Source organism: Dermacentor andersoni, chromosome 2 (assembly GCF_023375885.2).
Source record: "Dermacentor andersoni chromosome 2, qqDerAnde1_hic_scaffold, whole genome shotgun sequence".
Taxonomy (NCBI): domain Eukaryota; kingdom Metazoa; phylum Arthropoda; class Arachnida; order Ixodida; family Ixodidae; genus Dermacentor; species Dermacentor andersoni.
In genome coordinates this window covers 190,222,962-190,242,752 of record NC_092815.1, presented here as the reverse complement: position 1 = coordinate 190,242,752, position 19,791 = coordinate 190,222,962, and the positions used below count along the sequence as shown (strand labels likewise).

Below are 19,791 nucleotides of genomic sequence, written 5' to 3'. Positions count from 1 at the left end.
GCAGCGCCTGCAGGAATCACCCGTTCTCGCTCACTTTGACGAGGACGCTGACACCGAGGTGCATACCGACGCAAGCAACATCGGTCTTGGCGCTGTTCTCGTTCAACACCAGGAAGGCGTCGAGCGAGTGATCGCTTACGCCAGTCGCACCCTTTCACGTGCCGAAATTAACTACTCCACTTCCGAGAAAGAGTGTCTAGCGGTTGTGTGGGCCATCATGAAATTTCGGCCTTATCTCTACGGTCGCCCTTGCAACGTGGTGACAGACCACCATTCCTTGTGTTGGCTAGCCAACCTACGAGACCCGTCCGGGCCACGTGCTCGATGGAGTCTCCGTCTGCAGGAGTTCGATGTTACCATCGTATAGAAATCGGGCCGCAAACACGAAGATGCTGACGCGTTGTCGCGCGCTCCCGTCAAAACTTGCGATAAGGACATGGACGAAGACGGCGCATTCCTTGGGGCCCTCACCACATCTGACCTGATCACACGCCGAAATACGCCCTCTCATCGATCACCTAGAAGGCAAGAATGTTACAATTCCACGACACCTTTCTCGCAGTCTCTCGACCTTCTGCCTCCGAAAGGGTGTCCTCTACAAGAAAAACTCGAGTGCCAGCGACAAAGAGTATCTATTGGTCGTACCTGCCACCCTCCGTGATGACATTCTCCTAGCCTGCCATGATGAGCCCACGTCTGGACACTTGGGATTTTCACGCACTCTTGCAAGAGTACGCCAGACGTACTACTGGCCCCGACTTTCTCCCACGGTGAAGCGTTACGTGCAAAGCTGCCGTGAGTGTCAACGCAGGAAATCGCTGTCTTTGAAGCCCGGGGGGTTACTGCAACCCATCGCACCACCTAGCGCGCCGTTTGATCAAATCGGTATGGATCTTCTGGGACCCTTTCCCTTGTCAGTCAGCGGAAACAAGTGGATTATAGTCGCCACAGACTATCTAACACGCTACGCCGAGACGAAAGCTGTGCAACGTGCCACCGCCTACGAAGTTGCCCAGTTCTTTATCGATCAGATAGTCCTAAGACATGGTGCCCCATCACATGTCATCACCGACAGAGGAACTGCCTTTACGGCCCAACTGATAGAGGACATATTCGAGCTGAGCTGCACGCAGCATCGCAAGGCCACTGCCTATCATCCGCAGACCAACGGACTGACGGAACGGCTAAACAAAACCATTGCTGACATGCTGTGTATGTATGTAGACGTCCACCATAAAACTTGGGATCAAGTCCTTCCGTACGTTACATTCGCGTACAACACCGCCATTCAGGAAACAACACGCTTCACACCGTTCCGTCTTGTCTACGGGCGCGAGGTCCAGACCACGCTAGACGCAATGCTCCCGCACGACACCGACGCATCACTTACTACCGACGCCGAGCAACTTACTCAACACGCCGAGGAAGCTCGTCAACTCGCGCCCATACACATCACGACGCAGCAGAGTGCAGACGCGCGACTCTACAACCTTCCACATCGGCAAGTCGAATACCAGCCAGGTGACCAAGTCTGGGTGTGGACTCCAATTCGTCGCCAGGGGTTGTCTGAGAAGCTGCTGAGTAGATACTTTGGACCGTACAAAGTGATACGCCGCGTTAGTGAAGTGAACTATGAGGTTATTCCCGACGGCGCCGCGTCGCCTCGGCGTCGACAGCACCACTCAGAGATAGTGCATGTTGTTCGCCTCAAACCGTATTTCGCGCGTTAAGGCGGCGCCAACTGATCTCATACGACTACCACACTTCCACTTTCTTTTAGTAAGCATCGTAGTTTAGTAAGCATCGGGTCGATGCTTTTCTTTTGGTGGGGGGATAATGCCGCTAGTTGTCACGCGCCAGCGCTGAAAAAGAAGTGACTTGAACGCGCGCTCGGCAAGAGGTGGGCGCTGAAGAAGCAGAGGCTGAGGACGCCAGCTTGAGTTTTGTGTACGCCATCTTGTACAACTGTCTGTCTCGCCGACGCCGGGTACATCTTCAATTGTCTTTTCGTGACAATATATATATATATATATATATATATATATATATATATATATATATATATATATATATTCTTTATTTTGCGGCATAGAGAGCTGGAATGTATGTTTTTCTTTTCTTGTACAACCCTTTCATTACCAAATGTTTTGTTTTAATTCAGTGATCTTTGACACGTTGTGATGCATCGTATGTTTAGCCCTTGGGGTGCAGTTTGTGTGCAATATTTAAGCAGCAGCTTCTCTTTGTGGATGCCAATGTATGATGCTATGGCTCTTTCTTTTTCAGTATGGAACTCCACGACAGCGTGTTCCTTTCAGATGTAGTCATGTGCCTATACATTTCGCTGTGATAAACATCGTTCTGTTGGTGCGTGATGATTTATGCCCCTGTACAATTTTTTTCTGGTGCAATTTAAACCGGTTGCTATTTCTGTGTACTTGTGCAGTGCACAATAGTTTTCTTAAACAACGTGTGCCATTACTTGTGATATTTTATGACGCAGTTACCTGTGAATTTTTGAGATGAAAGCACAACGTGATGCGATATTTATTTCAACGTGTCTGTGATATGTTGCATATGTCTCTACTACTGCAGCACTCATGATTCTCGCACTTGTTTAATGCAGAGACTGTCACACTTGATGTGTACATTAAAATGTTTTACTGTAAAAAAGGTCTGTATCTTGAAGGTTGAAGTAATACAGAAAGCTGCAGTGTTCCTCGAGTGTTTTTATTTACATGTCACAACTAGATTCGTAGTTCTGGCTTGCACTGTAGAAATATTACTGTGTAACATTCCAGTTACTGAGTTCTGCTATTTACAGATGAGGGAATTTTGTTGAAATCTATCAACTGCTCATGCGTGCATACACTTCACGACAGCGAAAGCGTTTGACATGTCGGATGACCAGTTGGACGGCATTTTGGTCACTAGAAAGGAACTTTGCGTTTGTTGTGAGGCAAAATGGTGGAACACCTAGAAGGTGCGCATGTAACAGCACGTTCAGTGGAGCGGAAGGTGTGACGTGCACTGTACATCTTGGCTTTTGTGAGCTTCTCTGTGCTAGTAGAAAGCGAGGAGACAGGCACGTATGTCCATCATTCCGCAAGGGGACAAGACAACTCTCCGCGATATGGTGACGACAGCAGCAGCAACCAAATCATGGCACACACTTTGAAAACGTACTTGTATTTAGCTTGCTTTCAATCTTATATGTCACCACTCAAGATACTGTTTCACTTAATATAAATGCAGACTTTACATAACCCTTCATTACGCAACATTTACATTTCTCAACAAATCATGAATGTTTTGCATTATGTAGACATCAACTACAACTTGGCATGGGAAATGTGTCTTCAATTTCACAGCATGAAACGCCCAATGCAATTATATGGCATCTGTTACACTACAACTGTGTACATGCATCTAGCGATGCTGGCGCTGCCACTGACGTCGCAGCTGCCGCCCCACACTTTTCAAGTAACGCATGTGCTGAGCACGGGTTGTGCCAAATATGTTAATAACGGTCTCTCGAACAGCCCGCCCTCTCAAATAGTGCATTCTAGATCCCGTGTTTTGGGGCAGACCGCGTGGGATGGGGTCGCCGTCACTGTCGAGCTCACTACTACTGCTGGTGCTGCTGTCGTCATCGCTGTGGTCGTCCGATACTATGTCGCCCTCAGAAAGGTGAAGGTTGTGCAACACAGCACATGCCACGACAATGTTGGCCGCACGTTCCGGCTCGTAGAGGAGGGTGCGATATCGCTGAAGACAGCGGAAACGGCTCTTTAAGAGGCCGATGCACCTCTCACCCCGGAACGCATGGAGGCATGTGCTGTGTTGTACTGGCTCTCTGCACTGGAGGATGGCCGAGAACTGGGGTCAGGAGCCACGGCTCCAAGGGTTAGCCACTGTTACCTGCACGAAGATGGAAATGGCACATTGAGTACTCCTCTGATGAGAGCCAAGTTGGCAACTCAGGACAGCTACAGCATCATTCAACAAAGGTAGACATCAGAGGTGATGAGTCCCAAGTAAAAGTATTAGTTGAGCATGCCCTTACCCGACAGAAACTTAATCAATTTACAAGCGCACTATCGGTGCCTGCCAGAAGCAGAAATCAACACTTGTTGGTGTTTTGAATGACAGTAGTAGTAGTAGCACTAACGTGTGTTCATTTCTTCTGCTTCTGGCAGGCAACCGAACATGCTTGTAACTTAAAACTTCGAACATTGCCAATGGTGGCACTAAATGTTTCATTTTTTGTACTCCTGGCACTTACTCATGTGCTTGTAATTTGGTTAAAGGTTTGTGTTGGAGCGGACACGTGGTTCTATTTACTACTGAACCGTGACTGCGCCAAAAAAAAATTATTTTTCTCAGCGAAGAGGTATTCCCCGGGATTCGCGATCCACTCCGCTTGGAATCGCCGGCGCAGTCATCTCGCCCGCCAGACAAACGAGTCGTGGTCCGACCCCGGTCGCAGAGGGTCCACGGCCAGGATTTTTATGTCCGCGCCGCAGAGCTGAGGTAAAATGTGAACAGAGAAAGTGCCAGTTGACAAGAGCGACATAACTGTCAAAAAGAATTGGCACCACAAAACGTGAGGTTTACTTACGAACATGCAGTTGAGGGCGTAGTATCCCATGCGGCACATGAATGGAGCCTTGCGCTCACCCTTGGGTGCGATAATGGCTATGAGGCTGCCGTCGATGCATGCCATGACGCCGGGGATAGCACCGCGCCGAAGGAAACCCTCCTTCACGGCTGCCTTTCCCTCGGCAGTCTTTGGAAAATGGACCCTCTTGTACCGGGCCCCTGCGTTCACGACAGCCTCTAGCAGGCGTCACACGCACTCGCTCACCGTCGACTGCGACACACAGATAGTCTCCTCACTCCCTACGGACGCTTAGAAGCTCCCAGTGGCGAAGAAGCGCAGCGCACGCACCTTCCGCTCCACCGACAATCCCGTCACTCGCTGCGCTTCTAGTTCCCCCGCCAGTTTCTCGCACAACCGCACCGTTTCCTTCGAGAGGCGAAAATGCCGTCGAAAATGGTCATCCGGCATGTCAAACGCGTGGTCTGGTTCTGCGTGTTCACGTCGGCGACGGCGAAGAGCCACGGCCATATAGCGATGAGAGGGGCAGCCATTTTTTATTCCTTTGGAAACGGCCCTGCCTCTGGCCGTGCCAAAAATGTAAGCCTTATGCTCCGCATGATGAATGCATCAACGTCACTTTGACGTTTCTGGTACTTGCGGGTTCCTGACGTCGCGTGATTGAGTCAAAATGGGCGCGGTCCGGTCATTTTTGGCCAATGCCAGCGCCGTGATGGTGGCAGAAGGCATAGAAAAAGTAATAGAATTACTGCGGCAACTACGTGGTTCACGGTGCAGTTCGGACGAAGCCCTGGGGGCCCTGGCCGCTTAATGTATTAAAGTGGAGTTGCAGTCCAATGCGGCGCACGTTTTCGGCACCGCACCGACGTAGACATATGTACTGTTGCGTACTCCAGGGTAGCGTATCGTACTGCTGCCGAGTAGTAGCGACGCCTGCTTATCGATGCTCGACTGACGTTGCTTATTGGGTAGCCTGGTGTCGGCGGGCTGCAGACATCCGGTAGACCATGGCGACCAAGCAAGGGCGATACGATTTCTAGTGCGAAACTCGCACAGTTTATTCAAAGGTACATGAAAGATGATGAGAAGAGAATGAAGTGATCAAAAGTACATTTCGGAGCCCTTTAATAGGCTCTCTACTATCGTGGGAGGGATCTTGCTTCCGTCGACGGCACGTGACCGGCACAGAAAGCCTGCTGCAAGGAGGAGGCCGTCCCGCCTCCTGGAATTGTAGACGCTTGTCCGTCTCTTTTGCGCGTTGCTGGTTCGTGGAAGTTCTGTAGACTTTGGCCGTTCGAGGAAAGGGTCCCTCTAAACTCGCGCGCGCGCGCGCGCACGCACGCACGCACGCACGCACGCACGCACGCACGCACGCACGCACGCACGCACGCACGCACGCACGCACGCACGCACGCACGCACGCACGCACACACACACACACACACACACACACACACACACACACACGCACGCACGCGCACGCACGCACACACACACACACACACACACACACACAAAAGAGGCCCGTAAACACTGCGGGGCTTCCGCCAGACCGGCAGACACTCGAAATGGTCATGGCGAATTAGGAAGTCACGCTTCATTGAAAGAAATTTTTTTCTGCACGTGATGCGGGACGGGACGCCAACCGTAGCAGGAGCAGTCACGCCTCATTTCGACGAGGCATGGTGAGAGAAGGTCGGGTGAAATCTCTTTCTGCACGTGGTGCCAGACGCCAACCCTAACAGCAACTCCGGCGGGGGAGGAAGATCCCGACGCGTAGGGGCCAGCAGCCGCTGTGCGAGGGATCGGTGTTTCAGTAGCAGCATTCCCCTTAGAGGTGGCGAACCCTTAGGTCGTAGCTGGTAGATTCCTGGGAGTTATTATCAGTCCCCGTGGCCGCTCTTGTGACTTTTCTCCCTGGTCCAGTCCGGTGAAATTAGTCTTGCAAGCAGGTCTCGCAACTTTTCGTCTCCTGCGTGGCCAAGCAATCACCCCAGAACAGTGCCGGACCCACAACCACAAAGCAGCGAGCACAAGGCCACCCTCCTCCCAAGACACACCTGGCTTTAAAAAAAAAAAAAAAAAGAAAACCCGCTACACCTTTCCCATTCCTTACGCGCGTCCTCCCCCCTCCCCCCCTAAGCACTAAAAACAGCCATTTCTTGAAAGCGTTAAGACGTGGTTATTAAAATCAGCTAGCAATCGACTACACTTCAGGAAAAAAAAACGTATGAACGAACGTAAAAATGCCACGGAAACCCGGGTTAGCATGAGGCTTTCGCTACTCTAGGGGCACCGACTCAAATAGTCGGCATTGCCGTTAGGCTTACCCTTCTTGTGGCGAATATCGAAGGTGTACTGTTGAAGAGCCAAGCTCCAGCGCTAAAGACGGCCGTTTTTCGTAGACGTGGACTGCAGCCAGGTGGGGGGACAGTGGTCAGTTGCTATGGTGAACCTTGAACCCGCGATATAGCAAGCTAGCTTCTGCACCGCCCATACTATGCAGGCGCATTCCTTTTATGATGCACTGTATGCTTCCTCACAAACTGAAAGCTTTCTACTAGCGTACAGTACAGGGTGTTCGTTCTCGCCATCTCTCTTTTGACAGAGCACCACCCCCATGCCCCTATCGCTGGCATCACACTGAAGAATGAATGGCTTAGAGTAATCGGGCGCGTTCAACACTGGCTGACTCGTTAGTGCGTTCTTCAGCATACTAAAAGCCTTTTCTTTTGCGTCATCCCACTTTACCGGTTGTGGTACTGTTTTTCTGTGAGCATCCTTTAAAGAACTCGCAATCTCGGAATACCGCGGGATATATCTTTCGCAAGAACCCGCCAAGCCAAGGAAGGACCTAATGTCCCGCTTGGTGCGTGGTTGCGGGAAGTTGTCTATTGCGGTCAGTTTAACCTCGGAAGGCCGACGATGGCCTTGCCCTATTACGTGACCTAGATAAGCTAACTCCGCGCGTCCTAATTGGCATTTGGGAGCCTTAACAGTTAAGTTGGCCTCTCGTTGACTACACAGCACGGTTCGGATGTGTTGCATATGGTCCGCCCTGATGAAGAAAAGATTGCTATGCCATCGAGATACGGAAGTGCAAAGTCCTCCATTCCTCGCAGCACCTAGTCCATAAGGCTAGACAAGCAATGTGGCGCATTCTTCAATCCAAAGCTCAAGACTTTCCGACGAAAGGTTCCCATCGGGGAAATAAACGCCGCAAGCCAGCTTGCCTTCTCGGTCAACGGGACCTGCCAGTACGCTCTGACTAAATCGAGCGTAGAGATGAAATTAGCACTGCTCACTTTCTCAAGCCTTTCCTCGATATGCGGTATTGGATAAGTCTGGTCCTTCGTGATTAAATTGAGCCTGCGGTAGTCGATACATGGTCGCGGCTCCTTTTCTGGGACCTCAACTAAGATAAGAGGCGAGATATAATCACTCTCTCTTGGCTCGATTATACCTAGCTCTAACATCTTGTTTATTTCAGTGGCCATGACTTCACGCTGACGAGGTGAAACGCGATAAGCTTTCGAACGAACTGGGTCCTCCGACGAGGTTAACTCGATATCGTGAACGATCGCGGTGGTCATGCTCGGTGTGTCTGAAAATACGTCTTTAAGTTCGAACACGAGTTCCCTCAGTTCGGCCCTTTGATTGGGATTCAACTCCGCCTGTTCTTCTAACTTGTCAATGGTCTCGCGAATGTCTTTTGTCTCCGTCACTGCTGTTAACCCCGGAAAGTTGACAGGCATCTCCCCAGGTTGGTTAAGGAACATGTTCACAATGGCTTCCCTATGCCGGTAGGGTTTAAGTAGATTGCTATGGTACACTTGTAGTGTCCTTCATTTTCCCGGTACCGTGATTACGTAGTTTGTTTCAGATAATTTCTGAATTATGTCAACCGGTCCTTCCCATTCAACCTCTAGATTGTCTTTCAATGAGGGTTTCAGGATCATTACCTTTTCCCCAACTTTAAAGCGTCGCGTGCGAGCCGTCCTGTCATAGTAATGCTCAGCATTGCTTTGTGCCTTACCCATTTCCTGCTCAGCAATTACTGTGGCAGGCCTTACGTTCAATAACTTTCTCCTGCATTCCGCCTCGCGAGATACTTCAGGCTCCGCTGCTTTCCTGGCCTTTTCATTAGCTGGTGTACTTTCCGCGTTATCCCCTATAGGGCTGTCCTGTTCGGTACTGGTTGAATCCTCCGCCAAACCTGTTTCCTCCACCACTGGACATTCGTACACTGCCTTGGCCGCGAGCTCCCTCGCCTTGGAACGAGTTAGGGCTTGCACTGTTCCCTCACTAAACCCGATTCCCTTGCGTCGTAGCAAATCCTCTGATTTGTTAGAAAACAAATACGGATACTGCGGCGGGAGATGTACCGAGACAGCGGCTTTAGTGTCCAGTACTCCAAAAGGTCGTTCGATACAAATCTTGGCCACAGGGAGACAAACACATTCTCCCGTGAAAGGGCCTTCCTCTACGTAGGACGGATGCACCAAGTCCATTGTGGCTGCCGAGTCGCGAAGCACCCTACACGGTTTGCCGTTTACCACGAGGTCTCGAATGTATGGTTCTAGCAAGTTCAGATTTTCTAGGTTACTACTTAGTGACATCAATACTAGTTTGGGATTTCTGCCCCCCACGCAGATATGCCCCGTTTGCTGGCAGTTGTAGCAAACTACTGGTTCTTTGCCTCGAAAGTTTTTTCCTTCTGCCTTTCTCCACTCCGTTCGGGTGGTTCCTTTTCTCCCTCGCTGTCCTCGTCACTAGTTTTCACCGAATCTGACCTTTCCATTGTTTTATACCGACTCGACTTTTACCATCGCTTTGGCTTGTCGGGTCTGTATTTATTCATCTCCTTCTTAGGAGCTTCGTTGCCTTCATCCGCACGGCGAGTTACGTACTCCTCAGCGAGATACTCACTGACACGCACCCACTTGGGACGCAAGGAAGAAATTAACTCAGTCTACTGACCGAATGGAAGCTAGATCGCGCACAAGTGCTCTAGCTCGTGCAATGTGGGACGTGACGTATACCTGCTAGTCGGGTCAAGGAAGTATAAAACAGTCAACTGCATTTATGACGAACTGCTTGGAGCGTCCGAAATCCTTCGTTATACAGGTCATTCCATTCTAGTGGCATTCGTTGTAGAGGTGCTCGACTGTAGTTGACGGCGGCATGCGGGAAACATGTGTCTGGCCGCTGGGCAAGCTTCGATTCAATCATTTTTTTCTTTATTACCGACATGGCAACATACAAAACAAGACATTTTAGCGATACATGACAGTCACGATAAAAATCTCTGGCATTGGTTGGCGGTGACGGGGCTAAAAACGCTTGAAGTTCGCAAGCTGAGTCACCACACTGATCCATGTTTTTTTTTTGCAAATTATACATTTGCTTAATATAACAAATGCTTTCGATGAATTATTCTGTAACCAGTCGGGCGTTTATTCCAGCATGTCTCACGGCCATTCTAGTTTTCCATAAACTATGTAAGGATAACAGCATGAACATGTCATATATGGTACGGTGTCTTCATTTAGAGTAGGCAAGAAACGAATCCCACATGGCGTAATCGATAAGTCCTTCTTTAGGGTGCTCTGTAAGATCTCCCAATGGAATACAGCATCCCAGCAGTCAAGAAACATGTGTTCGACTGTTTCATGTTTTCGGCATAGTAAACAGTTGACGCTCCAAGGCACAGAAAGCCATTTTTTTTCTAGCCATTGCTTCACAGGTAAAGTATTGGTGTGGAGCCGGAAAAAGGACTTTATCGACGGGCGTACTGGTATTTGTTTTACTCTATTTAGAACGTCCTTTTCAGGTCCAATGCTGAACATCGAACGATGCAATGGCACCGGCCACATTGTGTCTATCAGGTCTCATATAAGCGCCTTTCGTGGTACCCTACGTAAGTATTCCATGGAAAACCGAACCTTCAACAGCTGAAAAGCCCAGACTACTTTTTTGAGGAAACCACGCACTCTGACTTGACTGCACCGACGAGACGATACAATGAATTCAGGTATAGTTTCGCTCAGCCTTACTTGGAACAGTTAACAAAAATGGGTCCATTAGGTCCCTTAAGTAAACAAACCTTGACACAATCTACCTTATGAACCGAAAGAAGGTATGTGTTGTTGCAGGGTCATAAAAAGCGTCACAATCTTGTGCCATTAAACTTCAGTACACGCAAAACTATCTCACCGCGGCCGGCTTGCTTTTTTGCTAACAGCTTCACAACCCCAAGCGCGGCGAGCATGCCTCAAAAGTATCCCAAGAAGTAACGAAACTAATTCATTTTTGGGGTCAGAGAATGCGTCACGAATTTATCCCAGTAAGATTCAGCACACGCGAAAGTAACTGCGGCACACAGCCGAGCTGCTTTTCGCTAACTGCGCCACTACGCCGCGCGCGGCTACTGTGCTTGAAAAGTACGCCAAAAAGTTACGAAATTAGTTATAAGAATGCCCGGGGTCAGAGAAAGCGCCGGAACTTGGCCCCGTAAGATTCAGTACACGCGACACTGCGTCACACCGCAGAGGTGCTTTTCGTCACGAAGCCAGGTGCGGCGAGCATGCCCAAAAACTACCGAAATAAGTTATAATGATGCTTGGGCTCATAGAAAGCGTCGCAAACATTTCCCAGTACGAGTAATTAACTCAGATTAACTAGGCCTGGACGACGGAACTGTTTTTCGATAACTGCGTCGCTATATAGGTTCGGTTTTGTGCCGTAAGCCAAAATGTGCTTGAAGTGCGTCGCAGACTGTCAAACAAAATTCCTCGCCTTGCTGTAGTGCAGCGGTGCCGTGTCGAATTGCAGACGGAACGCAAGAAAACTCCGGGCGCCCAGAAAACGAGCTACATCCAAAACAGACGGGTCGCTGAGCAGGCGAGCTGGACGAGCTTCACATGCGCACCCGGCCTCGCTCGCCTCGGTGGCATGTCTGGCGAATGACGCACGCATGTGGCGCGTCTGGTGTGCCGCTAGCTTGATGCTAGGTGACGCAAGAAAAATAAGCCGCGAAGTATAAGTTCATTTATACGCAAAACTTTTGTAGTTTTAGCGGGAAAGAATAAAAAAAAAAAAAGAAACGATGTCTTAAGTTCATCTCACATTCTCATCTCGCAACATATTTGATTGGGAAAGTTACATTATTGCGTTCTCTATTTATCAGATGTGAAGTTTTCTGAAGTGTCTGTTCGAGCCACCACTTCGACGGCTAAAGCTTCAGTGAATACCACTACATGTAAGCACAGTGGCACTTATCTCATAGCAGCCTGCAGTTGAACATGACATGAGTAGTAATGTGTTTTCTGTACGTTTCTTTTTCAGTGTTAAAGGACACCGAAACTCAGACAGAGATCACAAGCAGTGCTTGAAATAGCTTCGAACAGGATAACCAGGCTCTACCTGCCAAGTTAAACGAGGTGAAAGGCTCTCTGGGTAGACTTCAGTTGTCTAAAGCTTCATTGGAGAAAGATGACGGCCGCGTGAAATTTCCACTGGTCGGCCAAGCTACACAGTTTTGATCGCTCTGTTTGCGCTTCTCGAGAGTAGTGTGTCGCATAGCCCAAACAATGCACTTTCAAAATTCCAACAGTTTGTGCTCGCACTTATGAGGCTGCGACTGGGAGTGCCCTTGCTGGACCTGGTATGTACACTTTAGGTAAGTAGACTAGTTGCACTCGATATTGTTACGAGCACTTCTTTGCTGTTACATCACATCTCTGTTGCAATACTCTAGTGGGCTAACATTTGGTGGCAAGATGGGCTTGTTTGCTTCATAAACATGACTGGCTTTACCTTTCAGGCCAGCCAAGCCACAGCAACACGGGTAGACGACTGATAGATCGCGACCATGCATGTGCGATTCTTCCCTTTCCTCGGTTACAATTATATATTTGCATACCATACTTAATCTCCTAAAGAATACCAGCATGAAGATAATAACATTTGCTGCTCTATTAGGTAGGTGCCAAATTTCTAATCACAGTATGAGTGCTCAGTTCTTCAAGCAAAAGGCCATTAACCTTTTAATGTGGCAAGTTCAACATGTGTCCCAAGAGCTGGTGGGCTTCAGGGTAAAAACGGGTCTTCTTTATATGTCATAGAAATTTGATTTGGTGATAATGTGGTATAAAATGCTGCTGAACCATAAAAGTCAGCCCAGTAGAGTAGTTGCAAGCACACCATGGCAGCGCAACTGAAAGCAGAGCATTTTCTGTTACATTGCATTTTTTTCTCCGTTTCGTTGCGCTTGTTCAGTTGTTAAGACAAAGCTTGTCCTATGCCGTCATCTATCTCAAATGTGGACAATCTTTTTTACCTTCTCTTTTTTATTACTTATCAACTGCCTAATACGCAAGCTTCCCGTGACATGCAAGCAATGCGGAGTACTGCCTAGAACTTATGCATGCATCTGTGCTTTGTGGTACCATACGCTCACCACCTCAGATTTTCGATATGCTACAGGAGGCTCCCTTTAAACTCGAGCCACACCGCACTTGGTGAAATTTCGAAACAATCACTTTTTGATATAGTGTAATTATTTGTTGCACTCTCACTGAATTGAGATTTTCTACTGTGAATAATGCGCTCCGGGTGGTCGTACGAAGAGGTTTTCTGCCACCTAAGGACATATTTTAGGCAGGAAGTACCCTAAGTAATGCTGTCACACAAAAGTTAAATCACAGTATGCTATGTCTCAAAATCCATACATAACTAAATTTCTGGCCTTCAAGCCCTAACTTTTTCAACACAATTGTGTGTGCAACAAACATCTTGGTTTTTTACCACTATTCCTATGGGGACAGCCTTCTGGCTGTTTAAAGTAAGCGCTCCAGTCGATCTTAATATGTCTGGGTAATTCCAATGCATTTTTGACTGCTGCTGCAATGGTGCCAGCTCCAAGTCCAACTAGTTATCCCAGACAGCTGAAAGCATGGACACCGTGGTTGTTTCTTTTGATTATGGTTGTACGTGTGACTTGGCAATTTGGGTTTCAACTGGTGCTACTTTTGAATGTGGTGGGTTAGAGATGAAATGAGAGCTCATGGCATGTTCTGCACTGCACAATGAGATCCTTTGTCTGGCATCATGTACAATAGTTTGTCTGGGTCTTCTGTCTCATTTGTTTAGCTTTTTGCCGGATTATTATAGATAAACAACTGCATACTGGGCTAGGCAATCATGCCGTTGTGCTTATTATCAACACGAAATATGCACAATAATATTGTAGGCATGCTAAGGCATGTGGGCTGGCGCTATGTAGCACACTAGCGAACGCACACCAATGATGGTATGGCATGGTAACGCTTATCGCTTGCGCTGCTATGGTGTTATTAGATTGACGTAGAAGCAATGACATGTATAAGCTTCCAGCGCCTGCACTTGCAATGCAGATACTAGAGTACGCTAATCGCTGGCACTGGAAGTTTGCAAAGCATTGATTACACACTAATCCAGCCTGCCTCCCTTATATGCCAGCGTCACGCTCGCCTGTTACAGACCACTGCTAAATCTAATAGCGGCGTGCGGTTGCAGGATATAAACGCAACTGAAAACTATTGAAGGATGCAGCAGTGATAGAAGTTGATTGCTTATTACAAACCTATGTAGTCTCCATCATTTTGCTCTATGACAAGCACGTGATAAAGTATAATGCAGTTCTCAAATTAAGCACCAGTTAACTCGTCATTTTTGTGTTTCGAAAGCATAAGATTGCAATAATGTATTCACGTGAAGTTTATTGGTGGTGTGTTCAATTTTGATAAAGCCATAAACAACTCGCCAGGCGAATAACACATTTTCATGCTTGTGAAGCAGACGCTCCTGCCGTTCAGTTTGCTGTAGGTCACACACAGCATGTTTGCCTGCCACAATATGTGGCATGCTAAAGGTAGTAAAGTGGTGTGCTAATGGTTCAGTAGAATGAACACCTGCTGCCTGAAACTCACAATAAATATGTGTGACAGCTACAAAAACTCTGAGAAAACGTGAAAAATGCACAGGATATTATAACGACTTTCAATTTGGTATTAGAATGTGTGCGCGACTAACTTTTAACCACAGCACCTTATGCCATAGACAGCCGTGTTGTGCAATGGGAGGCCTGTGATACAAGCAAGCTTTTCCGGTAAATACTGACGAGTTCTTGCTCATGGCATAGCGAGGGCCTCAACTTTGGAGACCTTCATGCTTGGGGTAGCACACAAAGGTTTATTGGCCAGTTGCTTGCTCCTAAAGTTAATGAACTACTTAGCAGCTACTGAAATAATGTTTAAAATTATTTGTGAGCAGTTCCATACCTGGCTGGACTGGCAGATAACAGCGCAACCTGTTTCAAACAAGAATTAGTTAAATGCTTCTGTCTTGCCCTGATGTTCTTTATGAACTATCTTTGACTGCTGCAAGTTTCTTAGCTGTGTACATATACGCCAAGCTGTTCTTGCTTATATGAAATTTTTTGATTAAGTGAATGAGACTGGACTTTGGTTTTTCAGGTGCCCTCTGAGCTCCCATCCAAGTACCGCATTCCAGAGGTGTGCTGTGAAAAGACGTGGCTAATTGAAGTAACATGGAGATAGGCCAACAAACTACTCGTAGTTTCAGAGAAACCTTTGCAAATTATAGTCGAAAGCTTCTCTTAAAAGTGCAAGCACTAATCGAACCTGACATCTTTCCATCCAAACATTACATTTTATATTTGTGAAAAACACATAAATAGAACAGCAGCAGCACTGCGGTGAGGAATGTACAATGGTACTCCAAGTGTTATACTGAAATATTCTATGAAGGCTCATTAGAAATTTTCGAACAACTTTGCATGAATTTCGTTGCCATAGCAGAGTTCCAATCCGTATGCTCCGTCATGTAGGGAACAGCAACCTTCCGATAAAAACCAATGCAAAACATTAAAATTCAGAAAATGAGCATAAATATAAAATGGGCACAGGGAACTCATCTACGCATGTCTATATAAAATACAGTTTTTAATCACTAGGGCCACATAACGAATGCATAAAGGTAGGATACATGGAGAAAACAAAAGCGGTGGCCAAATTTCACCATCTAGGATACATAAGGGACGCTAACATAAATGATAATCAAAGGAAGGACACATAAAGGAAATATAAAAGCAGTGGCCAAATTTCAACATGGAGGAAACATACAGTACGGTAACATAAGGGATACATAAAGGGAGGATTCATGAAGTAAACACAAAAGCAGTGGCAAAATTTGAACATGGAGGAAACATAACGGCCGTTTCCTCATGTGAACTCTGGGAAACATACAGTAAACATGAAGGACATAACCATTTTAATAGGGGAAACAAGAGACAGCTGTCTCTGCCTCTTATTTCCCGTTTGACGCAGAGGTACACAGTACTTCCCTGTAATCAAGAAATATGTCAGCATAAAGTAAAGACCCACCCATCTACGTAGCGAATGCGACCGGCAGCCTTCGAGAAGGGCGAAATAAAAAGACGTTGATCCATAAATATTTTCATAAACAATGGTTAAATTTGTTAATTTTCTATTTTCCTTCCTGTTTGGCTGTTGCCTTGGCTCTTTCCCTTAGTAGATCGCTTAATTTGTCAACTCCTTGCGACTCTTGTTTTCAGTTGCCAATTTTGCACGAAAAGTGCTGTACAATTAGGGAAAAACCAGACGAGGTAACGGGTGACAGTCATATTGTTTATAGGTTTAATGGTTATTGCAGGGTTTTATGATGAGCGCTGTCTCGCATTATTTTATTTGCACCTTATATAAGCCATATTTCGGGTATATGATGTACCGTTCCTAGTTAAAGGACACAATAGACGTAAAGCATTGCTGTGGAACTGGCGTCCATCTTGTCTACCTTGATTCTAACTTCATTCTCCTCTTCTCCTGTACCCAGGTTCCTGCGCTTCTTCACCTTCTATTCGAAGACTCATACCGCTTCACCCTTCCAGGTTTCCTTTACTAACCCCTCATGGGGTAATACTTGAAAACGTTTGCAATCGAAGCACATTCAACTGAGCCACGCTCACCAATGTACCACACAGTCTTCAATATTCCTTTCTGTGTGGCTGTCTTTGTCACAGAGTAAGGACAATAAAATTTGGAACTGGATTCTCTTACTCCTTTCCTAACTAGAACGAGGTCAGTGACTTGAATGTTTGGGATATCTGAGCAATGTCTCCTGTCAAAATTTTTTGTCATTCGTTTATGATACCTCTCCCCCTGCGATTTCTGTTTCCTCTCCTCGAGGTTCTTGAGATTTTCTAACAGCCCCAGCTCGCGGTCCGCCGGAAGAATAGGGGTTTCTCCTGCTGAAGAAGCGAAATGTGGGCTGCATCCCAAGCAACTGGTGTACGAGCGATTGTGATGTCTAACAGCTGCTTCTAAAGAGCATTTACATCCACCAGGGAAACTATCGTACTACATCCTGATGTATTGTTTCACATCTGGTATAGCACCCTCTGCAAGCCCATTCGCCGCGGGATGGTATGGTGCACAGAATTTGATTGATATCTTGTGGTCTCGAGCCAATCTTGCAAGTTTTTCACTCTTGAACGCTGGACCGATGTCAAATACGATCTTCCTGGTTGTCCTAAACATATCCCGTCCAAGGAAGGCGATGACACTATTCGCATCTTCTTTTCCTGCCCTTGCCGCGACTATCCTGGTGCATTCATCTATGGCCAGAAGAAAAGCTTGCGTTTTTCGAACTCCTTCTCGTTTCTTATTTAGCTCGGCGAAATCCAGGTGTATAACTTCAAAAGGCACGTTTGAGTGGCAAGGTATTATCAAGGCGTCCTTAGGCTGCTTATATTTCACTTTGTTGACCTGACAAATGTGGCATGAACGAACATATTGATTGACGTCTTCTTTCCTGTCAGGCCACGTAAATCTTTTGACTAGCTTGTTGTATGTGAGCCAAAATCCGTCGTGTCCTCCAGATTCTGGGCTATCGTGGTACAAAAAGGCACCTTGGAAACCAGCGTTGGCAGGACTTGATAGCCACCTTCCATAAATATCAATTGTTCAGTGCCTTCCCCCGATTTCTCTTCATTGATTTCTTTCGATTGTTCTTTGTTGGCCTGTATCAGGCTAGACAATGCATCTGTATCAGTCAAAAGGGGTCCAGGTCTGTGGGAGATGGTGAAATCAAACTGCTGCATTTCACCCATCTGGCAATACGTCCCTTAGGTTGGGTCATATTCAAGAGATGAGTGAGGGCCTGATGATCGGTGAACAAACTTCGCACCTTCTAGGTACGTACGAAAGTACTGAATTACTTTAATGTTCTAAAAATAAAGCACAGTAATTTTTTTCTGTATTGTGCTTGCCTGCAAAACAGCCGTATTGTGTTCGCAAGCTAGGCACATAAGTGTACACATGTTCACACGAATGGATTTGTCCGCTTTTTATTATTGTCAAAAATGATGAAAAACATACATGACCGGAATATTTTTCAAAATCTCGGTGGGGAAGTTCGCCTTTAAATATTACAATTTTGTAAAAGGTGGGAGCAGTGCTTATGCCAAAAATATGTTTGTTACTCTGTGCTTGTGTATATAAGGGAAAATAAAGCACCTTACTTTCTGTTGCTTTGAATTATTGCACTTTGCAAATTTTCCAAAATGCAGTACATATGAAAAATCTCACTCATGGTAGGAATCAAACTGACAGGAATATGGTGCTCCAAAATTCCATGAGTTTTTATGCGCTGTATCACTCTCTCTACATGGACGCGCACTTGAGCAACATTGTACGTTTCTTGCAGTTCTGCAAGTGAGAAAGGCTGGTTGCCAGTCGAGGACGGTGGCATAATCAGTACGGCACTTTTACCTGCTACACCTGTTAGTATTCCAGGAAAACCATTATCTGCAAGAATAACATCATGTTGGCTAATTATATCAAGGAATCCTGATTCCAGCACGATTTGTGTGTCTGAGCAACGCCCACCATAGGATTTGGACTTGAATATAATGAGGCCAGAGGGGGCAATCGTAACTAAAAATTTCAATGTAAAGCCACTTTTGTACGTGGAGTAGAGGACATGTTGTTGCCTCACCTCTGATGGTGTTTCTGTGTGCACCTCAGTGCAATCGAAAATGAGTGTACAGTCAGGATAGTTTACCTTAAAACACTCTGGACGTGTATCCTGTATCACTTGCATATGTGGCTTATATATCCACTTTCTTGTAGCAGCCGCAAGCGTGCCCAGAACTGCATGAAACATTCGTGCTGCTGTTGTTTCATGAATGCCAAAAATTACTGCAATTGCACTAAAAGGCACTCCATGCTTCATTTTGAATAGAAATATTAAAAGTTTGTTTGGAAGGCTGACATCAGTACTCTTATCTCTCGTGTGGGGCAGGAGACTTAGCAGGAGCGAGAAAACATTGTCAGAAACGCCACAGAGGTCTCTCACTGCACCGGGTGTTGAGGACACTGTGTCGAATCCCCCAAAAAAGCACACCCTAGTGTCTGGTCCTGCTGCACGGTGCAATAGGCATGGCAAATTCCCTGCTGGTGTTGTGAAACACGGTGTGGCTGATTCTTCTTTCTGGTACACCTTTTGCACTGTAAGGTCTAATGCCTCAGTGTGCTCCTCTTCAAGATTGTATTCAACCTGAAAGTCGCAAATGAGAGAGAATATGAATCGAGCTCCAGCAAAAGGTGAACGTGCCAGCTCCAGGCTACTGTTTTCATTTGGCGGTTCAAGGCATGACTGCTGCTGATACAAGCCTAAAACCAAACTGTGAGTGTCCTTGTCCTGTGTAAATGGAAAAAGTAAATTTTTCTATGATTTCTGGACCAAAATGCAACAACATTGTTTTCCACTTGCCCTCCTTTCACTTTGTTGTGATGGTACCTGGCAATTCGTAAGCGATTTCGCACGTGCTCGAGCTCACGCTGCCCATCTGGTACGAAAAAAAAAACAAAGAATCGGTGCACTTGTATGTACTGTCTTTAACGACATCCCCCACTGCATCAACGCGACAGTGATGTGATAGGTTCATGAAGAAGACGTTTAAGATTAGTCGAAAGGCGACTCTTGGAATTTGAAAGCTAACTACAACTTCGTCAGCCACTATAGTCTTTGTATCGTTGAAACCAATAAACTATAAAATGGAGTTTGGTGTCGCGATAGCCTGGAAA

The 19,791-nt window shown here is 46.7% G+C and overlaps 1 protein-coding gene across 1 annotated transcript; it reads right to left on the bottom strand.

The window, feature by feature from the left end:
* Positions 1 to 18,220: 18,220 nt before the first annotated feature.
* On the bottom strand, positions 18,221 to 19,553 carry LOC126540809 (uncharacterized). Its single transcript, XM_050187644.3, has 2 exons — positions 19,545 to 19,553; positions 18,221 to 19,261 (listed from the first exon to the last, which is right to left on the bottom strand). The coding sequence occupies exons 1-2, from the start codon at positions 19,551 to 19,553 to the stop codon at positions 18,221 to 18,223; spliced, it is 1,050 nt and encodes a 349-aa protein (XP_050043601.3).
* Positions 19,554 to 19,791: the final 238 nt, after the last annotated feature.